The sequence below is a fragment of the Misgurnus anguillicaudatus genome, chromosome 11, assembly GCF_027580225.2.
Source record: "Misgurnus anguillicaudatus chromosome 11, ASM2758022v2, whole genome shotgun sequence".
Taxonomy (NCBI): Eukaryota; Metazoa; Chordata; class Actinopteri; order Cypriniformes; family Cobitidae; genus Misgurnus; species Misgurnus anguillicaudatus.
Window position 1 is genome coordinate 37,181,643 of NC_073347.2, and position 23,322 is coordinate 37,204,964.

A 23,322-nucleotide genomic window follows, 5' to 3' on the forward strand; every position below is an offset into this window, starting at 1 on the left:
ATTTACTTAACTCTAAACTGACAACAGCTGCTCCTTTTAGCACTACTACTTTGAATACAGATTTTGGTAACACTTTCTATGAAGCCCATGCTTATTATGAATTATAGCCTCTTTATAATTGTTTATTGGTAATTATTACTAATTTATTAATATATTTATACAGACACAACTATTTGAGTCAATTCAATTTTATTTATATAGTGCTTTACACAATTGTTAATTGTTTCAAAGCAGCTTTACATGAACAGATGTAGGGGAAAAAATCGATAGATAATATAAGAAGCAGAATACAGTGATTTATAATAAATCATACAAGCGAGCGTAGTAATAATGTAACGTATACAGGAAAGTGCTAAATTAAGTCAATGTTGGGACCATGTGGGAAAATTCCTAGGAGGAGAAAAACCCTTTAGACAGTTACTTATATATTTATATATATAAAACGGGATATGAAACTGGTAGGCGGATTAAACTGGTTCAGCCAGTGGTCGTTGGTCGCGCATCGGCTGGGCATCACTTTGAATGGCAGCCAGTAGATCAGTGGAGTAATGACCTTAACAGCATCATGGGTCTGTTTGTCTCATTATCCTCGGGGTCGAGGACGAGACAGGGAGACAAAAACAGAATCCTATTAGCGTAGGGCCTGTTCGCATGTAATGCAAGTGTCATACAGTATGTAAGGGATAATGTCTACATTATCCCGCTTATTACACGGCTACTTGCCACATAAGAAAAAAAACTGGACATGAATATGAATTTTAAACATTTTATTGGCATATTTGTTTTAAATTAACATTTTTATCCTTCCGCGAAACTTTGCACAGATGCATAAAATGCTGGTAATACCTTATTAAGATCCGCTGCTTCATACTTGTCTGTTTCCATTTTTTCTCTTTTAGACAGTCTTTGAGAAGTTTTAATCCCCATTCTGTATTTTATTTTATGTGTTGGCTTCGTAGCTGTCATGCTCTATTTTGTCAAGTTCAGTCTCAGTAAGCTGTCTGTGTCTTGTCGTGGTTGTCGAGTGTTTGTCACAAGATGGCGCCAAACAGACAGTAATCTTTATTGATCTTTATTGGCGCGGAGCGATTTTACTCGTGCAAGTAGTCCGGCTATGCGTTATTAATTTGGAGCGGTTATTATTTGAAAAGAACGAACCTGCAAATGTCTCAACTGACCAATCAGAATCAAGCATTCCAGAGAGCCGTGTAATAATGTGGTTTAAAATCCAGACAGGCTAACTATTGCGGCATTAGTATATTACCCAGATGAGTTGTGTGAATCCTTTGTTCTGGATAAACTAACTATTGCTGGATAGGTACTTGACATAGGTACTTGTAGGTTTACTTAACATTTTATGTGAATGCTTTGTTAAAGAAGAATGTCTTAAGTTTAGACTTAAAGTGACCTATCCCCCATTATAAGAACAATTATAGTTAGTTTTTTTATTATAACTTATAAGTGATGCCTTTGCTTTTTCAATGTGCATGCTCATCATCCATTAAACACTGATTTATAAGTATTAATTACTCAATCGTATACATGAGTGTAATTTAAAGATGCAGCCGGCATTGATATAATGTCATTATATTATAGTTACGTACAACTTATTAGTAAAGCAGATTTAGTTCTTCATCAATTAACTTAATTGTTGAAATGTTGCCATGTTGTAGTATTGTGAGTTATAATACAGTTATTAACATCTATAAATGCATTTTGATGGCTTTAAGTAAAGAGAAAGCATACAATACAGTTTTTTTATGCAAATGTTAATAAATCTTGAAGATGTTATTCGTTAAAAAATAATGTTGCTGTGTTTTACTAGTATTTAAATTACAATTGTTTCTATTAAGATAATTTCTGTATTTTTATTTTCATTACTTTAATATTGCCATTATTGTTCTGTAGTTAAATTTGCAAATAAACCAATTAAAATGGATGATGAATAACTTCCTCATGATTTCCTAACATGTATCCTATGACATCAATAATGCATTTATAGAGGTTAATAGGTGCATTACAACTCAAAACATGGCTAATAACAACAATATAAAACAATTCATTTATTTGACAAATAATTAAATCTGCATTATTAATAAGTTGTAACTACAGTGTCAAAAATAAAGGTACAAAGCTGTCACTGGGGCAGAACCCTTTTTAAAAAGGTCCTAATTTGTACTATGTGGGTACAAATATGTATCTTTTGAAGTGCTAATATGCACTCTTTGGGTACAAAGGTGTACCTTTTTAAAAGGGTGCTGTCCCAGTGACAATTTTATGTCTGAGATTGTATTATATATTGGCATTATTACAATGCAGGCTGCGTCTTTAAATAACACTGATGGATGTATATGACTGAGTAATTAATACTTATAAATCAGTGTATAATGAATGATGAGCATGTGCATTGAAAAAGCAAATGCATCACTTAAAAGTAATAATAAAAATATTATAAATGTAATTGTATTTGTTCTTATAATGGGATATAGGTGTTGTTTTGACTTTATAAATATATTTATAGATTGATAATAATTACCAAAAAACCATTATAAAGGAGCTATAATTCATTATAAGCGTGGGCTTCATAGAAAGTGTTTCCCAGATGTTTAAGCGCTTTCATAAGTCCAGCATTCATTGCTTTGTTTGTACTAATTGGCTTAGTATTGTATTTTACTCCAGCACCTGCTGACTCTCCATATTTTGTGCAATGTCAATAAGTCAATGCTGAGGTAAAGAGCTCATTTGCTGAGCTACAAGTTCATCTGTCTCCATCGATGTAACATTCAGATGCTCTGGCAGTTAAATGCCGGCTTGAAATTAATTACAAATTATTTATTTTGCCTTTCTGGGATGTATTTTTGTTCAGTGCTGATGAGCACTGACCGATGGGATTGTGAACAGATCAGTTTAATTCCTGTTGGAGAAAAAGACAGACTTGTAACCTTTATTGAAGCTGTCAGTATTTCCCCAATCTTTTACTACCAATGTGAGTGTATCGTACTGCATTAAAATCAGCATAAAGTCATTTCAGAGAATTGTTTCTAAACACATTATAAATGTTAGAAATTTATTGCTAAAAGTGGAGTTACACAGTTAAACATTTTTTCCTCATTTCAGTGTTCAAGATTATTTGGGCGGAGCTAAAACGGTGTCTCGATGAGGCACTGGAGCCACCGAGCATGGCCCCGCCCATAACACAACCATGAGCATCCATTTACGGTGTAGCTGTATTTAAAAGTTAAGAGAGATGGCAGCTTTTCTGATTGGATGGTTAATAACACAAACTGAGAACACATTTTAAATTGGACTTTAAGGGTCAGTTTCCCGGACCGGGCTTATCCTGGTCCCAGACTAAAATGCATGATTGAGCTGCTTTAATTTGACCTTGTACTGACATATTTTAACATCTATCAGTGTCCTTGTTTTGTATCAAGACACACACCAGTATTGTTTTTGTAAGGTTTTGTATGTCCTAAAATAACTAATGTACTAATATTTGTGCTTGTTAATATTACTGCTATTTGCGCCATTATTTAACACAGAAAAAAACATCTCTTAAATCAATCGCTTGAAATGGCTGCAATTGTTGCTGATAAGAGTAGGCATCACAGAGAGCACACAAGGCAGAGGATTTTTCCACACATAACAGTTTTTTGGAATGCCAGAGGAAAATATTATTAAAAAATATTGTTTGCCAAGCCATGTTATTTTTTATGGAGGAAATAAAACAGGAGTCACTAGGAGAAGTCACACAATAGCAGGTGTTTCAAAACTTTTTGTAAACCTTTATCGTTGTTTTCTGTGTACTTTGGCTTCGTTAGCTGGGATTTCACACCCTGCATTTTCAGCTGTGATGTCTGTAGTGCTAAATTCAAGAGCATCAGGCATTAGCAGATCCTTACAAAAATTAACCATGATTTTACTACAGTTGGTTACTAAAAAAACATGCTTACTGAAATGAGCTCTCGCGCTAATTTGCCCCCTTTAGTAAATCTGGCCTTATGTCATTAATTATTTCCTTTCTGCTACAAAAATGATTCAACTTTTAGAAGTACTCTTGTTTTTAGATGGCTTCAAAGCTACAGTAACAGACATGAAATTCAGTCTAAACTTGGTCTTTAATGCAGTTGGAAGGCATTTTTTTATTCATTCCTCTTGAATGGCTTTGTTGTGGAATGCAAGTGCCTTTTAGCTGTTACTTAACAACACTCAACACTGTTTTTACTTCCCTTTCCCCTTCTTTTTTTTCTCATCTCTGCCATTATTTTGTTTCAAAGGCTTTTACCGGAGAGCTTTTAGTCTTCAAGCGGGATGTTTTTGCTTTGTATTTGTACGTTTAGGGCAGGTCAGCCCAATATGGCAATCAGATGTTGGATCAAAGTGAGGAAGAATAATAAAAACAAAGGACTAAAAACGCCATCGACAGACATTTAACTCAATACATTTGATGCATTATTATGAGAAATTAAAAGTGTTGATAACATTGCAATGAGTTGGGAAGCCTACATGATACTAGTAAGGACAGAAAAACTAAAAGTGTGACAAGTGTAGAATAAATACAATTATTAGAAATATACAACAAAATAAAGTGTGGATTTTACCCAATCTTTCATGATAATTGTGTAATGTGAAGTGCATAATAGAAAATAAACGACATAATATTCTTAAAGTTTAAAGACAGCAAACCTTGATTTTATTGGTCAAAGCTCTTAGTTTGTCTGACTTTCTGTCCCAGATAGCAGTCAGTTCTGGGCCGATTCTGGCTTTTTTCCGCCAGTGTCGGCTGAAAGCCGGACAGATTTTTAGTGTATGCGCCAGAACTGGCCCAGATGAGGAAATAGTATACCAGTAATAAACACTATTTATAGCTGTTGGCCCGAGTGTAAGCATACTCAGCTGAAGTCCGGGTCTACTAAAGTAGCGTCTCAGTGTAATCGGGCCAAATCTGGCATTGTGTAGTCGGACCGACTACGTTGCATTGTGCCTGGACCGATTATGGTTTGATATGATACTGCCAAGATGTGTATGATGTCAGAAATTCAGTATGTGGCCCGATACCAGTGGAACTGACACATGCCGGTTGTAACGCTGTTTGGCGGCAATTTAAAAATGTTTATGCTTCAGACGGACAGTATACAGTACACGGCCCGATTCCGTGATGCGGCAATCAGCCCTCTAGCTGTTGAACGGCAACATCACGACTGCTGTTATGATTTGAATCAAGCAGAGCACAAAGCTGAGCTCCCGTTCGACACAGACACCATCATCAATAACTGGTAAGTCACTGATTTAGTTTTTATATGTTAAAAATGCATGATAACAATGAAAAGGAATTGTTTGCTACATATTCAAAACCGTGAATTTTCCTGCATGTTTAGCCAGCTATCACGTTAGCTTAAATATTGTTGTTAGTAAGCTGAATCCATTTAGAAAGATGTAAATAACCAGTCGTCGTTCACGTGCAGGTTAACAGGTTTTTAATAATCAAGCAGAGAATTCAGACACACGTTCGTATCTTCATAAAAAGGAGCAGTACACATAACCTTATAGTAGTTAAGAAGTTAAAGAGCACCCTGCTGAAAAATCCAGCATCAAACCAGCATGGGAATTATGATGGTCTTTGCTGGTGGTCACCAGCATAACAGCACCAAAACACAACATATGCTGTGGCTTGCTGGTATGAGCATGGGATGCTGGTGCTAATGCTGGTTTGGTGATGGTCCTGGTTTGAGGCTGTTTAGCTGGTGTTCACTAGCAAACCAGCACCAAAACACAACATATGCTGGTCTTGCTGGTATGCTGTTTTTTTTTTCAGAAGGGCACATTTTTCAGATTCACGAATTTACACACCCTTTGATGTGTAAGTGTTAAAGACATGTGAACGATGTGCAAATGTACAAAACCCTATACTGTAAAAAATTTGCTGTAATTATGCAGCTGGTTGCCAGTAACTTACTGTATAAGTTAAAGACTGAAAATGTTTCATGTTAATTTAACTTTGAACAAACTGTTGCCAGTAAATAACATAAATGTAAAATCTACAGTAAGTTACTGGCAGCTAGTTGCCAGTAATACCCAGTAATACTGTAATTTCTACAGAAATTTTTTTCTTCTTCAACTTAAATCTCTTTTCTTGGACTACAACAAACACACAACAGTTTACTTTTATGGATTGCACACAACTTTTCTTAAATTAGCACACAAAAAATAGCATGCATCACCTCTTTGATATAAGCAATCAACTATTGTATGACCTGTGTCCTGTATGAAACTATGACCAACTATTCAGACTATAAATCTGTTTCAGGTTAACTGGTTGGGGCTTATTGGCGGGACAGATGTACGAGACTGCACATGGCATATATTGAAGAGGGCGACCGACAACTCCCTGGCTTAAAACCTCAACTGAATGGAAAAGACTTTATTTGCCACCCTCTAACTCAGAGAGGTAGTGATTGGTAAATATATCTGTTAATTATTTGTTAATAAAAATAAGACATTTCTTTTTAATATGCTCATTAAATGTTAAAGATTTCACAATGACAATATGGATTACTTATTTTAAATATGCAGTTCGGAGAAGGTCCCTTACAGTTGTGGAGGGGACAATGAAGAGGTGGCTCAATCGAGAGTGTGGGTGCAAGAGACAACTTTAGCAAAAGAAAAGCAGTTAGTGTTAGCGCCTGTGTTTGAGTCTGCAAAGGAGAATGTTTTGTGCTGTAAAAAGAGTGGTGGTGTTTTGGTTAAATGTGTTTAACTTGTTTTAATTACTTGGCTTGTGTGTGAGAGGTGTGTGTGCGTGTGGGTTGGTATATGTGGTTTATGGGGAATAGTGTATAATGACATGTTTAATATGCTATAAACATGCTTTACAGGGACACAATACTAAGTGGTACTTTTTCAGATTAAAGACTTCCAACAGATTTTTGTTATGGTTGGGCTTAGGGACTGGGGTAAGTTAAGGCAATAGAATACAGTTTGTACAGAATAAAATGCATTGTGTCTATGGAATTGTCCCGGTAAACCACATATGCCAATGTGTGTGTGTGGTGTGTGTGTGAGAGAGATTTTTTTTCTTTAAATGTTAATTAATTTGTTTTACATGTTGTCTCGCTGTAATTGCTTAAGGGGATAGTTCACCCCAAAGTTGCAATTTTATCATAAATCACTTCCCCTCTGTCGTTCTAAACCAACAAGTGCTTAGATTGTCTTTAGAACACGTTTTTAGATATTTTTGATGAAAACTGGGAGGCTTCTGTCCGTCCCATTGATTTCAGTAAGTTTTACAATCCATTTAACACAAAAGAATGAAAGACATTGCCAAAAAGTTCAGTGTTCCATCAGTATGTCAATGAAAATTTTTGTCAACAGTTTGTTCTTTTCCTTGGTCGGTCAAAGCCTGTTAACGACCAGACTCCGGCGCATCCTGCTGACGTCACCTGCTGCTGACGTCACCTGCTGACGTAGTTCCCAGCGTACAGACAGAATAGGCTGCCAAGTAATTTGTACATTTATTTGGGCTGTTTAAGTATTGTTACAATGTTTGCATTATGCTTTAAAAAAAAGCGTAGAAAAACAAAAACAAAAACATTGGTAACCACATCAGCAAGTGACGAGAGCTGCAGGTGATGTCAGCAGCATCACTGTAGTCTGGTCTTGAATACACTTTCAACAACTACTGAGGAGAACAAATTGTTGAAATCGTTCGTTTTATTTTCTTTGTGCACAAAGTGTTCTTGTCACTTCATAATATTATTATTAAACTACTAATGGAAAATGGACCTTTTTGGCGATGTCTTTCATTCTTTTCTGGGAAACGGATTGTGAGACTAACTTAAGTCAATGGGACAGACAAAAGCCTCCCAGTTTTCATAAAAAAATTCTTAAAATGTATTCTGAAGACAATCAGAGCACTTGGTGGTTTAGAACGACACAGGGGTAAATGATTTATGAGAAAATTATAATTTTAAGGGTGAACTATCCCTTTAAAAATGTTTATAAAGTGGGTTATGTGCTTGTAAAATGTGTTGTGTAAGAGATATATGTCTGTTTGTATTTGTTGGGTTTTTGTAAAGTGTACGGAATTTGTTAAGAATTAATATGTTCAAAATTACGGTTAATTGTTGGTACATGTTAAAACATGTTCATATTTATGTATTTGTTAACTGTTAATTCACATTAATGTGATGTGTGTATTTTTTAATAAAAGGCTCTTAATCTTCTTAAATGGGTGTATTTTTCTTGAAAAATAAAAAATATACAATATTTACCAGTTTCTGGGCCACATCTGGCCCAGGGACCATGCAGATGTTGTCAGCCACATAAAACAAAGGGTCTGGGCCAGACCTGGGCCAAATAAGCAATTTAAGTCACTTTACAGTGTGCTAGCCAGACCTGGGCCAAATAAGCAATTTAAGTCACTTTACAGTGTGCTAGCCAGACCTGGGCCAAATAAGCAATTTAAGTCACTTTACAGTGTGCTAGCCAGACCTGGGCCAAATAAACAATTTAGGTCACTTTACAGTGTGCTGACCAAATCTGGGCCAAGTCAGTATGTAAGATCTATTTTACTGGGTGTGGGCCACAACTGGCCCAGATTTAATAGTTTGATCCAATTTTTAGTGTGTGGGCCAGTTTTGGGCCGGGGACCCAGCCAGTACTGGGCCAGAACTCAAGCAAATGTGTGGCCCAGTGGTGGGCCAGCCAGATTTTGCTATCTGGGGTAGCATGTAACACAAAAGCAAACTCAACTTAAGCTTCAAATCAAAGCAGAGATGGAATAAGGAGACAGAATGCTCCTAACAGTGTTGAGAAATTTAAAATGATATGATATCTGAAATGCAAAGTTGTAGGTTATCAAGACCATGTCACCTTTAATTAAGTCCTTTTGAAATGACATCAGCAGATATGCCAAAACAAAAGAGTCACATAGCCTGAGGGTGAAAGGGTGAGGAAGATGAGAGGAATAATAGGGTCACATCACAATAAATCTCTTCTGGGTCACAATTAAAACAAGAGGATCACTAGCCTCATATAGCCATGTCTTAAAGCAATAATAGTGGCAGCATGAATAAAAGCCAGCTATCCCATAAACTAGATCTGTGTCTAAATGCAGCCATATTCACTTTATAGTACACTATATAGTGTTTGTCATTTTGTAGTGTCCGAAATTCTGACTGGAGGATACTGACACTACACAGATTTATGTTTATATACATGTTTCTTGTTGACAGTTATCTTCTACTTAAAAAAAATAAAATATTAAATAAATGCAAAAGTCAGTAACTTTTATTTTTTATATATATATATATATATATATATATATATATATATATATATATATATATATATATATATATATATATATATATATATATATAAAATATAAAAATAATAGTAAATAAACATGCAGTTATTTTGACTTCTTGATTATCAGCTATACAATGAATATGAAAGTTAGACCTATTTAAATGACTTTTGTTTATTTTTTGCACTTATTAGTAATACGAGTGAACAGCATTAGGATATAAATACAACATACATGATTTCAAATGTTCTGATTCAGAATCTGATTTAAACTGAAAATAAAGTTTTAAAATTTTGTTGTTTTCTAACTAAAGAATGCTTATAATGTTAAAAAAATCTGAAATCTGATTTAACACTTAAATAATAAATATGATCCTGTCTGTGAAATCCAGGCTAAAGTCTCATAATCTAATCAGATCAACGTTTATTTGACATTGTTTTTAATCTTTTACATGGCCTTACATAGACAATATTATAGATATCAAGATTATATTTTCACATAATGTTTTTTATATTATGTAGGAAGACTTTATGTAGAAAACAGTAAATCACAACTAAATGATTTAGCTGGGTTTACACCTGTAGGCTCACAAATTTGTGACTGTGACCATGTTAAGTCTACAGTTTTATTGATATTCAATTGTTATTAGAAAGTTGTCAGATGATGTTGGGAAAACATGAATCATTGAGTTTTTACACACTTGAGTCAAATTAATGTTGTCATTAAAGTAAACATAAAAGATGCTGAAATTAAATGAATGATAACATTTTCTCAGTTGCACTTTTGAATTCTGCTGTATGTGCAATAAATTCCTCAGGTAGATGAAGTGGATGATATAAAATTGTACAAACACAAACCATGTTAAAAATAAAGCTGAATATAAGTTAGATTAAAGCTTGTGAAAATAAATAAATAGCTTGCTGGAGGTGAATATCATAACATTCTCTCATAAACTCTTTTAATTGCAGAGGTTGGAAAACGAATTTTAAGGACATTTGTACTTTGTGTGCGTGTAAAATTAATGCTCCTTGACATTACGAGACTCTTATAAGTTACAGTAAAACCGTTCTTGCAGTTCTCGTTGGTAATCCATGCAATGTGAGAAAACTTGTTTTCATCACAAAAGTTCAAAAGGCAAAACGTTAATGTAGTTAAATGAATCTAATCTCAGGATGTGTGAAGTCTCTGTTGTCAAGGAGTCAAGACGTTAACAAGTTTTTACCTCACACATTTGCTCAAAGGTGCCTCCTGGTCTCCATTGAACATCTTTCTTTCTTTCTTTCTTTCTTTCTTTCTTTCTTTCTTTCTTTCTTTCTTTCTTTCTTTCTTTCTTTCTTTCTTTCTTTCTTTCTTTCTTTCTTTCTTTCTTTCTTTACATCATCATATTTTGCTCTTTGTTATTAATTGGATTAATTGATAAAAATGTGGTTTACTTTTTTTATTGATAGTGACTTCCAGTGCATTCAGTTTATACTTTTTATTCATTGACATTTTATTGCATCACATTTGTGTTGCTAATGCAATGCTCTGTACTATGTCAGAAAAAATTGTCAAAAAATGGTTCCAGTTGTCACTGGGGTGTTATCTTCTCAAAAACTACATCTTTGCACCAAATTACTACTGTACCTCAGATGTACATATTGGTACTAATGAGTTCATATTAGTACCCAGTGGCGGTGCACGATGCGAAGCTCATCACAACATATATGTAACCCGTCATGTGTGTGTCTCGTCATTTCAAAATATGTGTTTGGTGCGTCATGTGAACTTATGTGCATCACGTGTGATGTCTGCTGCAGACACTTCAAAGCGGTTTATGATAAAAGAGACACTCACTTTTGCCAGATACTCACTTAATCTCACGTGTAATTAGAGTTTAGAGTTAAGTTAGTGTCTTGTGATTATTTTGTGAACGTGAGTGTCTCTTTTATTATAAACTCTTTTGACGCATCTGCAGCAGGCACTTATTTTGACATTACGCATGATGCACATGGTTTACATGACACAACAAACACATCATTTGAAATTATGACCAACACACATGACACTCCAAACACATATATAAAATTAGCGCCCCTTGGAAGAGAAGTAACCGGCCACCAATGTTAATACATTCAAGGTACATAGTAGTACCAGATGTATACATACCTGTCCCTAAATGGCAGTCCCAATGCTTTGTAATGTATGTTTTCGAAACAAAACCACTGATGAAATACAAATACTTGAAAGTGACTTTTTGTACACATTAGGAGCTTTTTAAAGGGTTCTGCCTCAATGACAGTTATAGGGACCCTTTTTTTCCCAACAGTGCATAATTGATAAGACTTAAACAATACAATATAATAGAGTAATAACAATTGAATTTCAGTTATTGTATGTAGATATTTCACACCATCTGCTGTACTGTACACACCACATTATAGTGGAAATATGGGGAGCAGAAATATAATGTACACACATATGCGAGTAAAATTTAAATAGTAAAAAAAGTGTGATGTCAGCAGACTTCCTAATGACAAACTTGTCATCAAGATGAAATGACTTTATTTGCCTCTCAGCATTTTTCTCAGCCTGGTCAGATTGCGTCCTCCTTTGGGAGCCACAGATGTCTCAAGAGTAATACTACAGACAGGGTTTGGTGTCAGGGCATTAGTATATATACAGCATACAGAATGGCTTCCTTTAAAAAACACTGCTCAGCTTGCGCTTTGACTTATTTTGGGGCAAAATATTTGAGATTAAAGGAAGAAAGAACTCTGCACATATGGTGTACGCTGTATTTCCAACGTTTACGTCTGTCTGTCATTTAGTCATCTGCTTTTAGTCATGTTATCCTTAATGATCAGATCTCGTGCGAAGACCCATCTCACCCACCTTATCAACAGTTTGCCCGTTTGTTAGTACTGTGTATTGTACATGTATTGAAAAACTGAAGAGATTGAGAGGTGAACGGTGACCCCTCTCAGTATCTCGCTCAGCACTTCTGCACCCTTACAACCTTTTTCTCAGCACCTCCACCATTTGTTCTCAAAGTGCTCATTTGCAGATAATTAAGTAATCCACTGAAATGTTATTTGTCCCTCTGGGCACTATGCAAAGCAAGGGGGGTTTGTTATATTCAGGGCTGACTCATTCCTAGTTCCCCGTGGGAAATATCACATAATCAAGCAGACACTGTATTAAATAATTCCTCCCAGCTTTCTCGCTGCAAATAAAGTTGTGTGGATTTGATGTTTTTCAACATGACAGACGCTGTTGTTTATGTCTAAGTATAAGTATTCGTATCGCTTGGTTTTATGAAATAAACTAAAAAAAGAAATCATTTGTAAATGCATGAGGGCTGAAAATTTAAATATCACAATGATCTGCAATAACTGAATTTTGATACTTTCAGATAGCACAGACTGGCGAAAACAGTTTTATAAAGATTTCTGTATTTTATTTGGATTTAACACACTTAAAGCATTATTATATTGCAGTATTTCATCATTCTCCTATTATCATGCAGCCCTAACATGCATAAAAGAACATATCATTTTCGTTATTGATAGCTAATAGCTACGTTTACACGTGAAATGACTATATATATGCATGCAGTATTTATTATATAAAACTGAATTTTGAAAGCAAAGTGAACTATGTGAACTAAACCGAAGTGACTACTTGTCTGTATTGTAATACGATGAGCTTTCTGAAACAGAGAGAATAAGCTGTGTAATCCAAATCCAGTCGCTGTCCTTTACCTGCTCCCATCAGTTTTGTGTTTGCACTGACAGAAAAGCATTTAAAGGTTGTTGGTTAATAAAAACTGGGACTCATTTCATAAATACACTGAAAACATTTCTGTAGAAATTACAGTATTACTGTTAGCTGTTAGCCAGTATCATTCTGTAGATTTAAATTGATGTTATTTACTGACAACAATTTGTTTAAAGTTGAATGAAAATTAAGTCTTTATATTTACAGAATAAAACTAAAATAACAGCATCATGCAAAGCATTCTGGGAACCAAAATCTGAAGGGAAAAAAAATGATTTCTGTTTCCCAGAATGCTTTGCATGAGGCTGTTATTTTATAGTTTTATTCAGTAAAGATAAAGACTTTTAACTTGAAACAAACTGTTGCTAGTAAATAACATCAATTTAAACCTACAGTAAGTTACTGGGATCCGGCTGCATGACTACAGCAACATTTTTTTAAACATGTTACAGTGTAATATTGTGTCAATTGTTTCTGCTTTTTAGTCTCTGGTATCTACTTTATTCACATATTCATTATTCTCAGCTCTTCTCTTTGTTTATTCCTTTTATTCCTTTATACAAACAGATTTGATCCATTCCTCAAAAGACAAAAGTCATGTTTTGTTTTGTTTTTTTGCAACCAATGAAATAGTTGTGTGAATATTAATTTGGGAATCACTGTAAAAGTAGCTTTCATTCCCACACGCTGACTATGTGACCTTATCGATAGTGTCTGCTGAGTATTGTCACCTCTTTTAGCCTTGCGTTTGCTTTTCTTTTACCCTCATCTATCCATCACAACTATCTGTGCTTATCTCACGCTTCATCTCCCTCGTAAAACTCCCCCTTAAACAGCAGACCTGAGAGCGAGCACTATTTTCTGCTGAGTTTGAGGAATTGAAAAAGCATTGAAAGACTCCTTCAGTGTGACTGCAGTCTGATCAGTGTGGAGCGCTGGGACCTGCTTGATTTGCTTGGCTGCGTTTTGAGCCTTAGACTCGGCGATGGCAACCCTTCTGAGCGCCCGAGGAGGTGGAGTCCAATGCCTGCTTACTTGCTGACAGAGATTTTTCAATGAGAATTATAATAACTCTGGGGATTCAAGAGAGGAGAGTCAGAGTCAAAGCCACTCGGTTTGTCGATTTTGGTTTTCGGGTGCAGGAAGTCGAAGGATAATATTCATTGGAGTAACGGGGGTGTCGCTAGACCCTTTTACTGGGGTACGTGCCCCAGTGTAAATCTGCTGTGCCCCAGTATAAATATCAAGTTTACTTTAATTGTTAGTGTATTCATTTACATTGATAATCGTGGCAAAAAAAACTGAATCTGTAACATTCCATTGCAACATAGTAGTAACCCAATTCACAAAAAACTAACACAAAAACTGACTAAGAAGTCCATGTCTGCATATGTGTTGCCAAGTTCGTGACTTTCAAAGGCTACTTTTAACCCTGTAAGTCCCAAATATAGAAAAGAAATGTGAAAAAATGTTTCACCTTTCATATGTTGTTGTAGGAGTCCTCTAATGAAGAAATAAATGTTTTTTCACATTTTTGACATGTTTCCTCATGTTGACAACTGATTATTGTGCGAAGCAGGGAAAGAGAATGAAAAAGTATGATGAGTTTGAGGGAGATAAGAGTTGATAAACAAACTAGTCAGGGCCGGGTTTCCCAAAAGCATCGTAAGGCTAAGTAGATCGTAAAAACGATCGTACGAATCATCTTAGAATTACGGGCTGTTTCCCAAAAGCTTCGTAGCTTAAGTAGCACTTGAAAATCATCGTAGATCTACTCTGGAGTAATCGTTCATTAATAAGTGCATCATAAGACAACAGAGTTTACAAGGTCACCTACAGGACAACCAACAAATTGCACTCCTGCAATGACGATAATGTAATGTTTTAAATGTTTATTTATTTTGTGGGTTCTTCTTTGTTTATTTTATATTAAATATATAATATAATATATTTAAAATTCAAATGAGAAATCAAATTTAAATGACTAAACATAAATTTATAAAAAAAAAGGAAAACGTATTTTGTACAAGTTGGTAAAAGTTTTTTGTATTTTGGTAAAAGTTGGTATAGCAAATTGATAAATGGTTCATACCGATTGCTGCTATAATTCATCTAAACATTGTTTTGAAGGGAAATGGCATCTAATTAAAGAAACCAAATATATATTTACGGTACAATGCAATAATCCATAATAATAAATAAACATAGATAATAAACAACAAATAATAATAATAATCTAAACTATAATAGAAACGCAGAAGGCATTTCGCAGTGGGACGAGTCCTAACTAAATACGGAAAAGAATATTTAATAAATTATTAAATCATTTAAAAAGTCATTGAACAATAATGAAAATATATTATTAAAAATATTAGTGCACATCGGCTGAAGATCATTAGCCTAAACAAGCTTCTGCTACAAATTCAAGTCATTCCATAGGTGACATTTCAGCACTTGACAAACGGATAGCGACTCGTAAGTAGCACTTAAAACCCAGCTGCAAGCGATCGTTTCACGTGCATCTTTGGGAAACGCACGTAAATGAACAACGAATGTTCGTTAAGTAGCTCGTAAAAAGTGCTCTTAAGTGCTAAGTTCAATCGTTATCGGGAAACCCAGCCCAGGTCAGTTTTAAATAGAAGATGAAAAACCCTATTGTTCAAATTCAGTCCTGCAAAGACATATGATTATTAAAAAAAAAAAAATCATAATACCCCACCCCTAACCCCGCCTCTAAACCCAACCTCACTGGAGCAAAAGCAGATCATACTTAACTCTTTCCCCACCAATAACAAAATTTTCCGTCATTTATGAGACAACATAAACGTATTAAACAGTACAGCATCTACGGATCCAAAAGCAGTGAATACTCTGTGTATGTCTGGATCATCGTTCTGAATCTGATTAGAGCAAAATTATTTTACAAAAATGTAATTATGTCAGCTTTTTGTTCAAAATGTGGTATTTTTAAAGAAACCTATCCAAAAAAATAAACATTTTAAAGTAGACGCTGCTCTTTCATTGATATATTTTATGGTTATATATTTAAAGAATAAAATCCCCCCCAAAAAAATGTGCTGGCTGGCAACTTTTTTAAAATGCTTGCAGGAAAATTTAAAGACACAATTTTGGTTGTACAAATCCATATGAAAGCCAACTTATAGAATATATTCAAATTGTCATGAGATTGTGTTGAAAGTACGGTTCAAACATGCATTTTATTCATACATTTTATGAATGTTTGCATGGACACTGAAATCAGTATGGTTGTATTTACATTGAAACATACAGTAAACTATTTTACATATGTACATGAACACATTTTCTTGATATATAAACATTGTAGTTTTACAAATGTTTATTTGTGTTTATATTTAACATTAAAACAATGTCATATGGATACAGATTCACAAGGTCAGGAGGATAATCAAAGACTCATTTTTTCACATAATATTTGGAAGAATTGTATGTTTCTCACTATCATTATTTTCATGATAAATGGTTAGCAGTCAAGACTTTGCCTAACCAGCGTCTGTAACAAACATGAAGAGACCCCAACACTTTATCATCCTGATCATAATGGATTATTATCTGAGACTTTGCATCTGCAACAGTAAGCAAACCAGAGAATGCAGAGGAATAATCTTATATAGCAGATTATGGCAAGGGTCAAAACATGATTAAAACAGCTAGTTAAGATTTTTAAGATTGCTTGTAAGGTGTGTTTAGGGATTAAAGGCAGGGTCCATGATCTCTAAAAGGCAATGTTGATATTTGAAATCACCTAAACAAACACGCACCTACCCCTATAGAATTTAGACCTTCTTTTGATAGACCCACCCCAGACATACGCAACCTATGCAATGATGTAATTTACTAGACATGCACCTTACTGCTGATTGGCTACAAGTGTGCTTTGGTACTCGGCCCGACTCCAAAGCGGTTTTCACAAACCGTGCACCCCGCCTTTAAATTTAATATATTATACATACTTTATACCTATACTTTATACATTTTATAATATTGCAAACTTTTATATTTTGGCCAGGAACAATATATGTTGTAACACATGTAATACATTTGAAATGTATTTGTTGCCCCTAAAATACATTTTGAAATGAAATGTATTTCATTAAAACTAAATATATTTATAAATATATAATTAAGCTTTACTTTCTACACAATGGATTTGGCATAAATTAAAACACATTTTTGGGCAGATAAATTTATTTTTGCCTGCAACACCACACCTCTATCTGAATTCACCTTGTGTGTGGTACGTACATCAACAACTTGATGCTTGTTTGCCATTGAATTCTCATCACATATCCATTGACAGTTTTCCACTGCATACATTGCTTTCTGTGTAAAAGCTAACAGATCATTACCGCAGCAGAGAGGTCCTGACCGTAGCCGGCAACATCCACCTTCCACTTCCCCCAAAGTCACTGTCGCCTGTCAGCCTGTGGGAGATAAGACATCGCTCCGGTACAGGTCCTGACAGGATCCTCCTGTAGGCTACTTATCAGAGTATAGCAGACATTACTGCTCTTGACTCTGTGCTCAGCTGCAGGTCTTACCTGACAATACAGTCAACATTTAAATCAGAGCGCTTTAAGTCAAATAAACAATACGCTGCCTTTTTGAGTAATTGAAGGTCACCAAATAATAATAAATGGGATGTTAACAATAAATGCTTTTGACATTTCCCTGCAGTGAGACCTTTTATTCTTGAATCCTTATTTTTATGGCCTTATATTCATTCAAAGACTACATGGAATATTGACCATCAAATGTTGATCAAGAAACAACACTCACAAAAATTAAGAATTTAAAAATGGTCTTTGTCTGGCTGTATGCTGGGGTGCGCAGGGGAATTGCAGGGGGTTTGTGAGTTAAAACAAAATAATCAGCTAGATAATAAAGTTTGTGTAGACCCTGCTGAAAAAACAGCATACCAGTAAGACCAGCATATGTTGTGTTTTGGTGCTGGTACAGTATGCTGCTAACCACCAGCTAAACCAGCACCAAGCAGGGCAAAGCCTGTCCTAAATGTTTAAAACAGTTTGACAGAAGTTCGACAGGTTTAACTTGGACTTTGTTTGGTAGTTTAACTGTTAACATATTTCATATATAGTAGCACGGGGCCCAGACAAACTTTTTTCACTAGGAGCACAATGGCCCCCAACTGAAAATTTTAGGGGCGCAACCAGAAAATTTAGGGGCATACACTGTAAATCAACATGCTAACCAAATATTCACATTTCTACTAATTTCCACTGTATTACTAATAAATACTTTAATGATAGATGCAGGAAGTACAATGTGCTGTTTCAAATTCAGTGTCACATCACAAAAAAAGGTCAAATTTATTGGTCGCACATGTAGCCATCAAATTTTGGTGGCAGTCTGGAGCCCTTAAGTATGATTTAGCATGAAGCTAACATAATGTAGGATAAAGCTAGCTAGCGTTCATTAACATCCCTTACAAAAAATTTTATACAGTTAAAACCAAAAAAAAACATTGTTTCTGTAGTAAAACCATTGTTTAGCTAATAATAATAAAAAACACCAAAAATATGGTAACTACACTTTTACAACAACAAAAAAAGTGTTCATTTGCATAAGGGATGAAGCTAATATGAAGCTAGCATGATTTAACATGAAGCTAACTTGGAGCTAGCATAATTTAGCATGAACCTAAATTGTTACTTACCATGAGTTTTAGATTTGATTGTACCCTCGTGTAATAATGGTAATTTTTGTTCTGTTTTTCAGATACATCAGTGTTTTTTCCTCAGTTTGATGGAAGCTCTTTCTTAGAGTTAGCATCTCTATGGTCTCTGTCTCAGTCAGACCCTCACTTTGTGAGTCAATTCTCTGAGGACAGCAGGACTGTGTATTTGACAATGAAGAGCAAGACACCTCATGGAACAATTCTCTACTGTGAGTATACAGAACCCACTGGAGAACATTGCTCTTAAAGGAACAGTACACTCATTTGATTCTTTAAAACACTAAAAGAGAGATCATTATGCGGGTTCTGTTAGATATATATTAGTATTTGAGCACTTCTAGTGTTATTTATTACCAATATGTTGAACCATCTGTTCATATTTTCCTAAACCCCTGATGAGTCCAGACATCCGAGAAACATCAGTCTATACTCAAGTTTTCTGTTTTAGAAACATGCATGTGTTATGGATGTAACAAAAGAAGGACACAAGTTTTTGAAGGACAGTATACTAGATTAAAATGCAGGAACCAGAAGCAATAAAACCCAACAAATGGAGAATGGATGGTTCTTCAAAGAACAAATAATATTTATTTTAATTGAATTTTTATATATCCATGCAAGGAATAAACAATGTTGTGGTCTTTTAGTGCAAATTGCACTAAGGGGGCGTGCACACCAACGCTTTTACGCCCACGGCCGGCGCATGTTTTCAATTCATTTCAATGGAAACTCAGCGTTTTTCAAATAAGCCAGCAGCTAGCGTTTTTTTTCCGTGCTGAAAACCGGCGCAGAGAGTTGAGAAATGTTCAACTTTGGAAGAAAAGCTCCGCTCGTCAATGTCAGTTCTCACGCGGCCGTCCAATCACAGTGTAGGTGGGGCGGGACAAGTATCACAGCAACCAACCGTCTCACAGCTGACGTATCAGCGCTACTAAAGCGCTTAGCTGAGGAAAGCTGGCACTCAGCTGAAAAACAGCTGGCATTCGGCGTCCCCAAGGCGTTTTCAGCCGCGTTTAAAAGTTTTGGTGTGTCCAGCCCTTTACTGTAGGAAATCAGTGTTGGGGGTAACGCATTACAAGTAACTTGAGTTACGTAATAATATTACTTTTCTGAAGAAACGAGTAAAGTAACGCATTACTTTTTAAATGTACACATTAATATTTAAGTTACTTTTTCAAAAAAGTAACTCAAGTTACTTTTTTAGTTTAATTAATTTGATTAAAAAAATATGTACTGAATTAAACTAAACGTATGCACTCTCTGTGCCTGTGTGGAAACAGTTTGAGTCAGAAACTGAGATGGCAGGCCAGAGCTAAACATTTTTGTGATAAAATATGCAATTTCTGAATGCAGAACTTTTCAGTCATAAAAACACCTGCAAGGCCTGAAAGAGATCAAGCTTTAGCCAAGAAAAAGTAATGCAAAAGTAACTAAAAGTTACGTAAGCATTACTTTCCATGAAAAGTAACTAAGTAATGCAATTAGTTACTTTTTTTGGGAGTAACTTAATATTGTAATGCATTACTTTTAGAAGTAACTTTCCCCAACACTGTAGGAAATAATAATAAAAAAACGTAACTTTTCATGATAATGTTGACATTTGCATGGAATTGCCCATTTGCCAGTAATTTTACATCAATATGTTTTGTTATAGTTGATCTACTTTTCTAGATCTTAAGATCAGACAAACATTATTCTAAATGCAGAAGTTTTATTTTAAGCACAGACATTTCCCAGATCAAATTTGCCATGGAAACCTTGTGAGGTTTTAAAGAATTCTAGCTGAGCCGCACACCAGCTTCATTAACTGTGCTTTTTCCAAACCAGTGAGATGTTCTTTATAAATGATGCGTTTCTATGGTGACCTGAGCATGTTGTAAATTCAAAGATTAAAGTGAACAGCATTTGTTCAAAAAAATTGACCCTGTATGTGAAATTCATGCAAAAGTGTCATCTTAATAATTAGGAGCCATCAAAATAATGTAGGCAATGTTTGTTAAATGCTGTAAATGTTCTTTACATTATGTAGGTTGATTTAATGTAGAAAACAGTAAATCACAAAAATGTCTTCAGCTGGGTTCTCACAAACTGGGTCAGAAATGATGTCATTTAGGTTAGAGTTAAATAATTAATCTTGACATCACATTCATGATATATTCACGGTTCACACCTGATCTATCTATTGAAAAGCCATCACCTCCAGGCGATGTTTGACCCTCCATCAGTGTGTATTATTGAATAATCAGCTTCCATTTGAAACCTGCAGACACTAAATATTGCCTAAAATATGAGGCTGTATAACCGTAAGGCTCAGTGGTCAATTAAAAATGCCCGACCTGCTTCCTCTTTATCCAATAATGAAGTGGTCTCTCAGGTCATGTTAATGACATAGCAAATGTCTCCTGATGAAATCAATCACATCAGATGAGGAGATGCGCTGGAGACTGAATTTAAAGTTATGAAAGCTCATCCCATTAGCTAATTGGCAAATGCTGCTGAATGATGCTTTTCATTTAATATCTTCTGAACAAATATGTTCTTCTGTGGGGGGCAAAATCCAAATCAAGGAATATTTGGCGATTTTACCTGTAAGGAGGATTAAGGAATAGAAATTAGAGACTTTAGCCTGAATTCAGCCTGTAAATTGGATCTTTGAATAACATATTAATTTTATTATTCAACATGAACATTTTGCTTTGGCTTCTCGTTAACATCATAACATTATGCATGTAATGCCACCTGGAAGAAGGTTGAATGGAATTAAAGGTGCAGTGTGTAATTTTTAGAAGGATCTCTTGACAGAAATGCAAAATAATATACAAAACTATATTATCAGGGGTGTATGAAGACCTTTTTATAATGAACCCTTATGTTTTTATTACCTTAGAATGAGACATTTTTATCTACATACAAAGGGTACCCTTACATGCAAGTCGCCATTTTGTGCCGCCATGTTTCTACAAACTTTATTTACGAAGCTGTCTCCGAAGATGACATGTTTGTCCGGTGGTGGCTACCGTAGCTTCTCTATGCGTTTTAAAAGCGAGAGGTGAGCAGTTAACTGAACCAATGGTTGCTATTCGCAATCTCACCACTAGATGCAACTAAAATTTACACACTGCACCTTTAAACAGATAAAAATATGTCATCATTTACTCCTCCTTAAGTTATTCTAAATGTGTATAAATGTTTTTGTTGTTGTTGAACATAAAGTAAGAGGTTTGTAATTAAAGGCGGGGTACATGATCTCTGAAAGCCAATGTTGATATTTGAAATCACCTAAACAAACACGCCCCTACCCCAATAGAATCTGGACCTTCTGTTGATAGACCCACCCAACACATACGCAACCCAGTGTTGGTTAGTAGACCAACTGTTTTTCAAAAATCATGCACCCCCCCTTTAAGCAGCAAACAGGATCACAAGTGACTTCCATAGTAGAAAAGAAAAATACTATGGAAATCAATAGTGCTCAAAGATGGTTTGGCAACAAACATTGCTCAAAATATTTTCATTTGTGGTCAGCAAAACACAGAAATGTATACAGATTTGAAATAAAATGAGAGGGACGTAATTTTGGGGTGAACTTTCCCTTTAAGTATGGGTGAACCCAACACTTTGTTTGTTTGTTTTTCTGAGAATCCAAAGGAAAATGTCCTCACTGGTGGATAATAAAGTTCACTATTTTTTAACGAATTTAAAACATTTCATACAAGTAGAGCAAGTAATACTTTTCGACAAAATCACATCTCATGGTGCATGCACTGGACTTGACCCGCATGACCCGTTTAATGTAAGTAAAGTGAAGAAATTCTAAGCTTACAAAGAACATTCAGATCATTGCCAGAAGTCATTTGACACCAACGAGGACATATTTATGAATAAAGACATTGATTTTGATTAATTAAACACTTAAAACCCTACTTACTGTCCCTTTAAAATACCCAAGCCAGGAGAGATTTTATAAAAGTCACACGTTTCAATAATGCAGATATCTGCTGAGCTTTCTGTGTAGTTGTTCAGGCACAGCAGCACAGATTTCCTCATAATTCACCACAGATATAAAACGTTGTCATCATTTGCTTAGAAGGGTGTGAACTACTTTTCTGTTTTAGAGGTCCAGCCATGAAGTGTCACATAGTTCAAAGTTTTCAAGCTCGGTTTAATTTAATAAAATGGTCCATAGCAGCAGCTGCAGTCCTGGCATGTAAATAACCTGACGGTGAGATGAATCATGACTAAAGCTCGAGAGACTGGAGAGACTGTCATATATGAATGAGATCACTCTTCATGTCAGGTTTACTTTCGCTCTGTCACATTAGTTGTGCATATGCAGCTCACCTGATGGTGTTTATCTCATCTCTCTGCTTGTCAGAACGCTCATGAAATCCTTTTCTAGATTAGCTATGTTAAAAAAACATTTGGATTCACTCTCTCATCCGACTTATGACAGATTCATCAATTTTAGAGAAGAAAATCTGACTGATTTAATTACAATTCTCTCCCATTCTGACTGGAA

At 35.2% G+C, this 23,322-nt stretch overlaps 1 protein-coding gene across 1 annotated transcript in view; it reads left to right on the forward strand.

Moving 5' to 3' along the window:
- Positions 1–23,322, forward strand: part of eys (eyes shut homolog) — a 255,595-nt gene that overhangs the window by 181,977 nt on the left and 50,296 nt on the right. Inside the window, exon 35 of the mRNA XM_073873603.1 lies at positions 18,845–19,012. Coding sequence (XP_073729704.1) covers positions 18,845–19,012 — 168 coding nt within the window. The remainder of the gene's footprint in view (positions 1–18,844; positions 19,013–23,322) is intronic.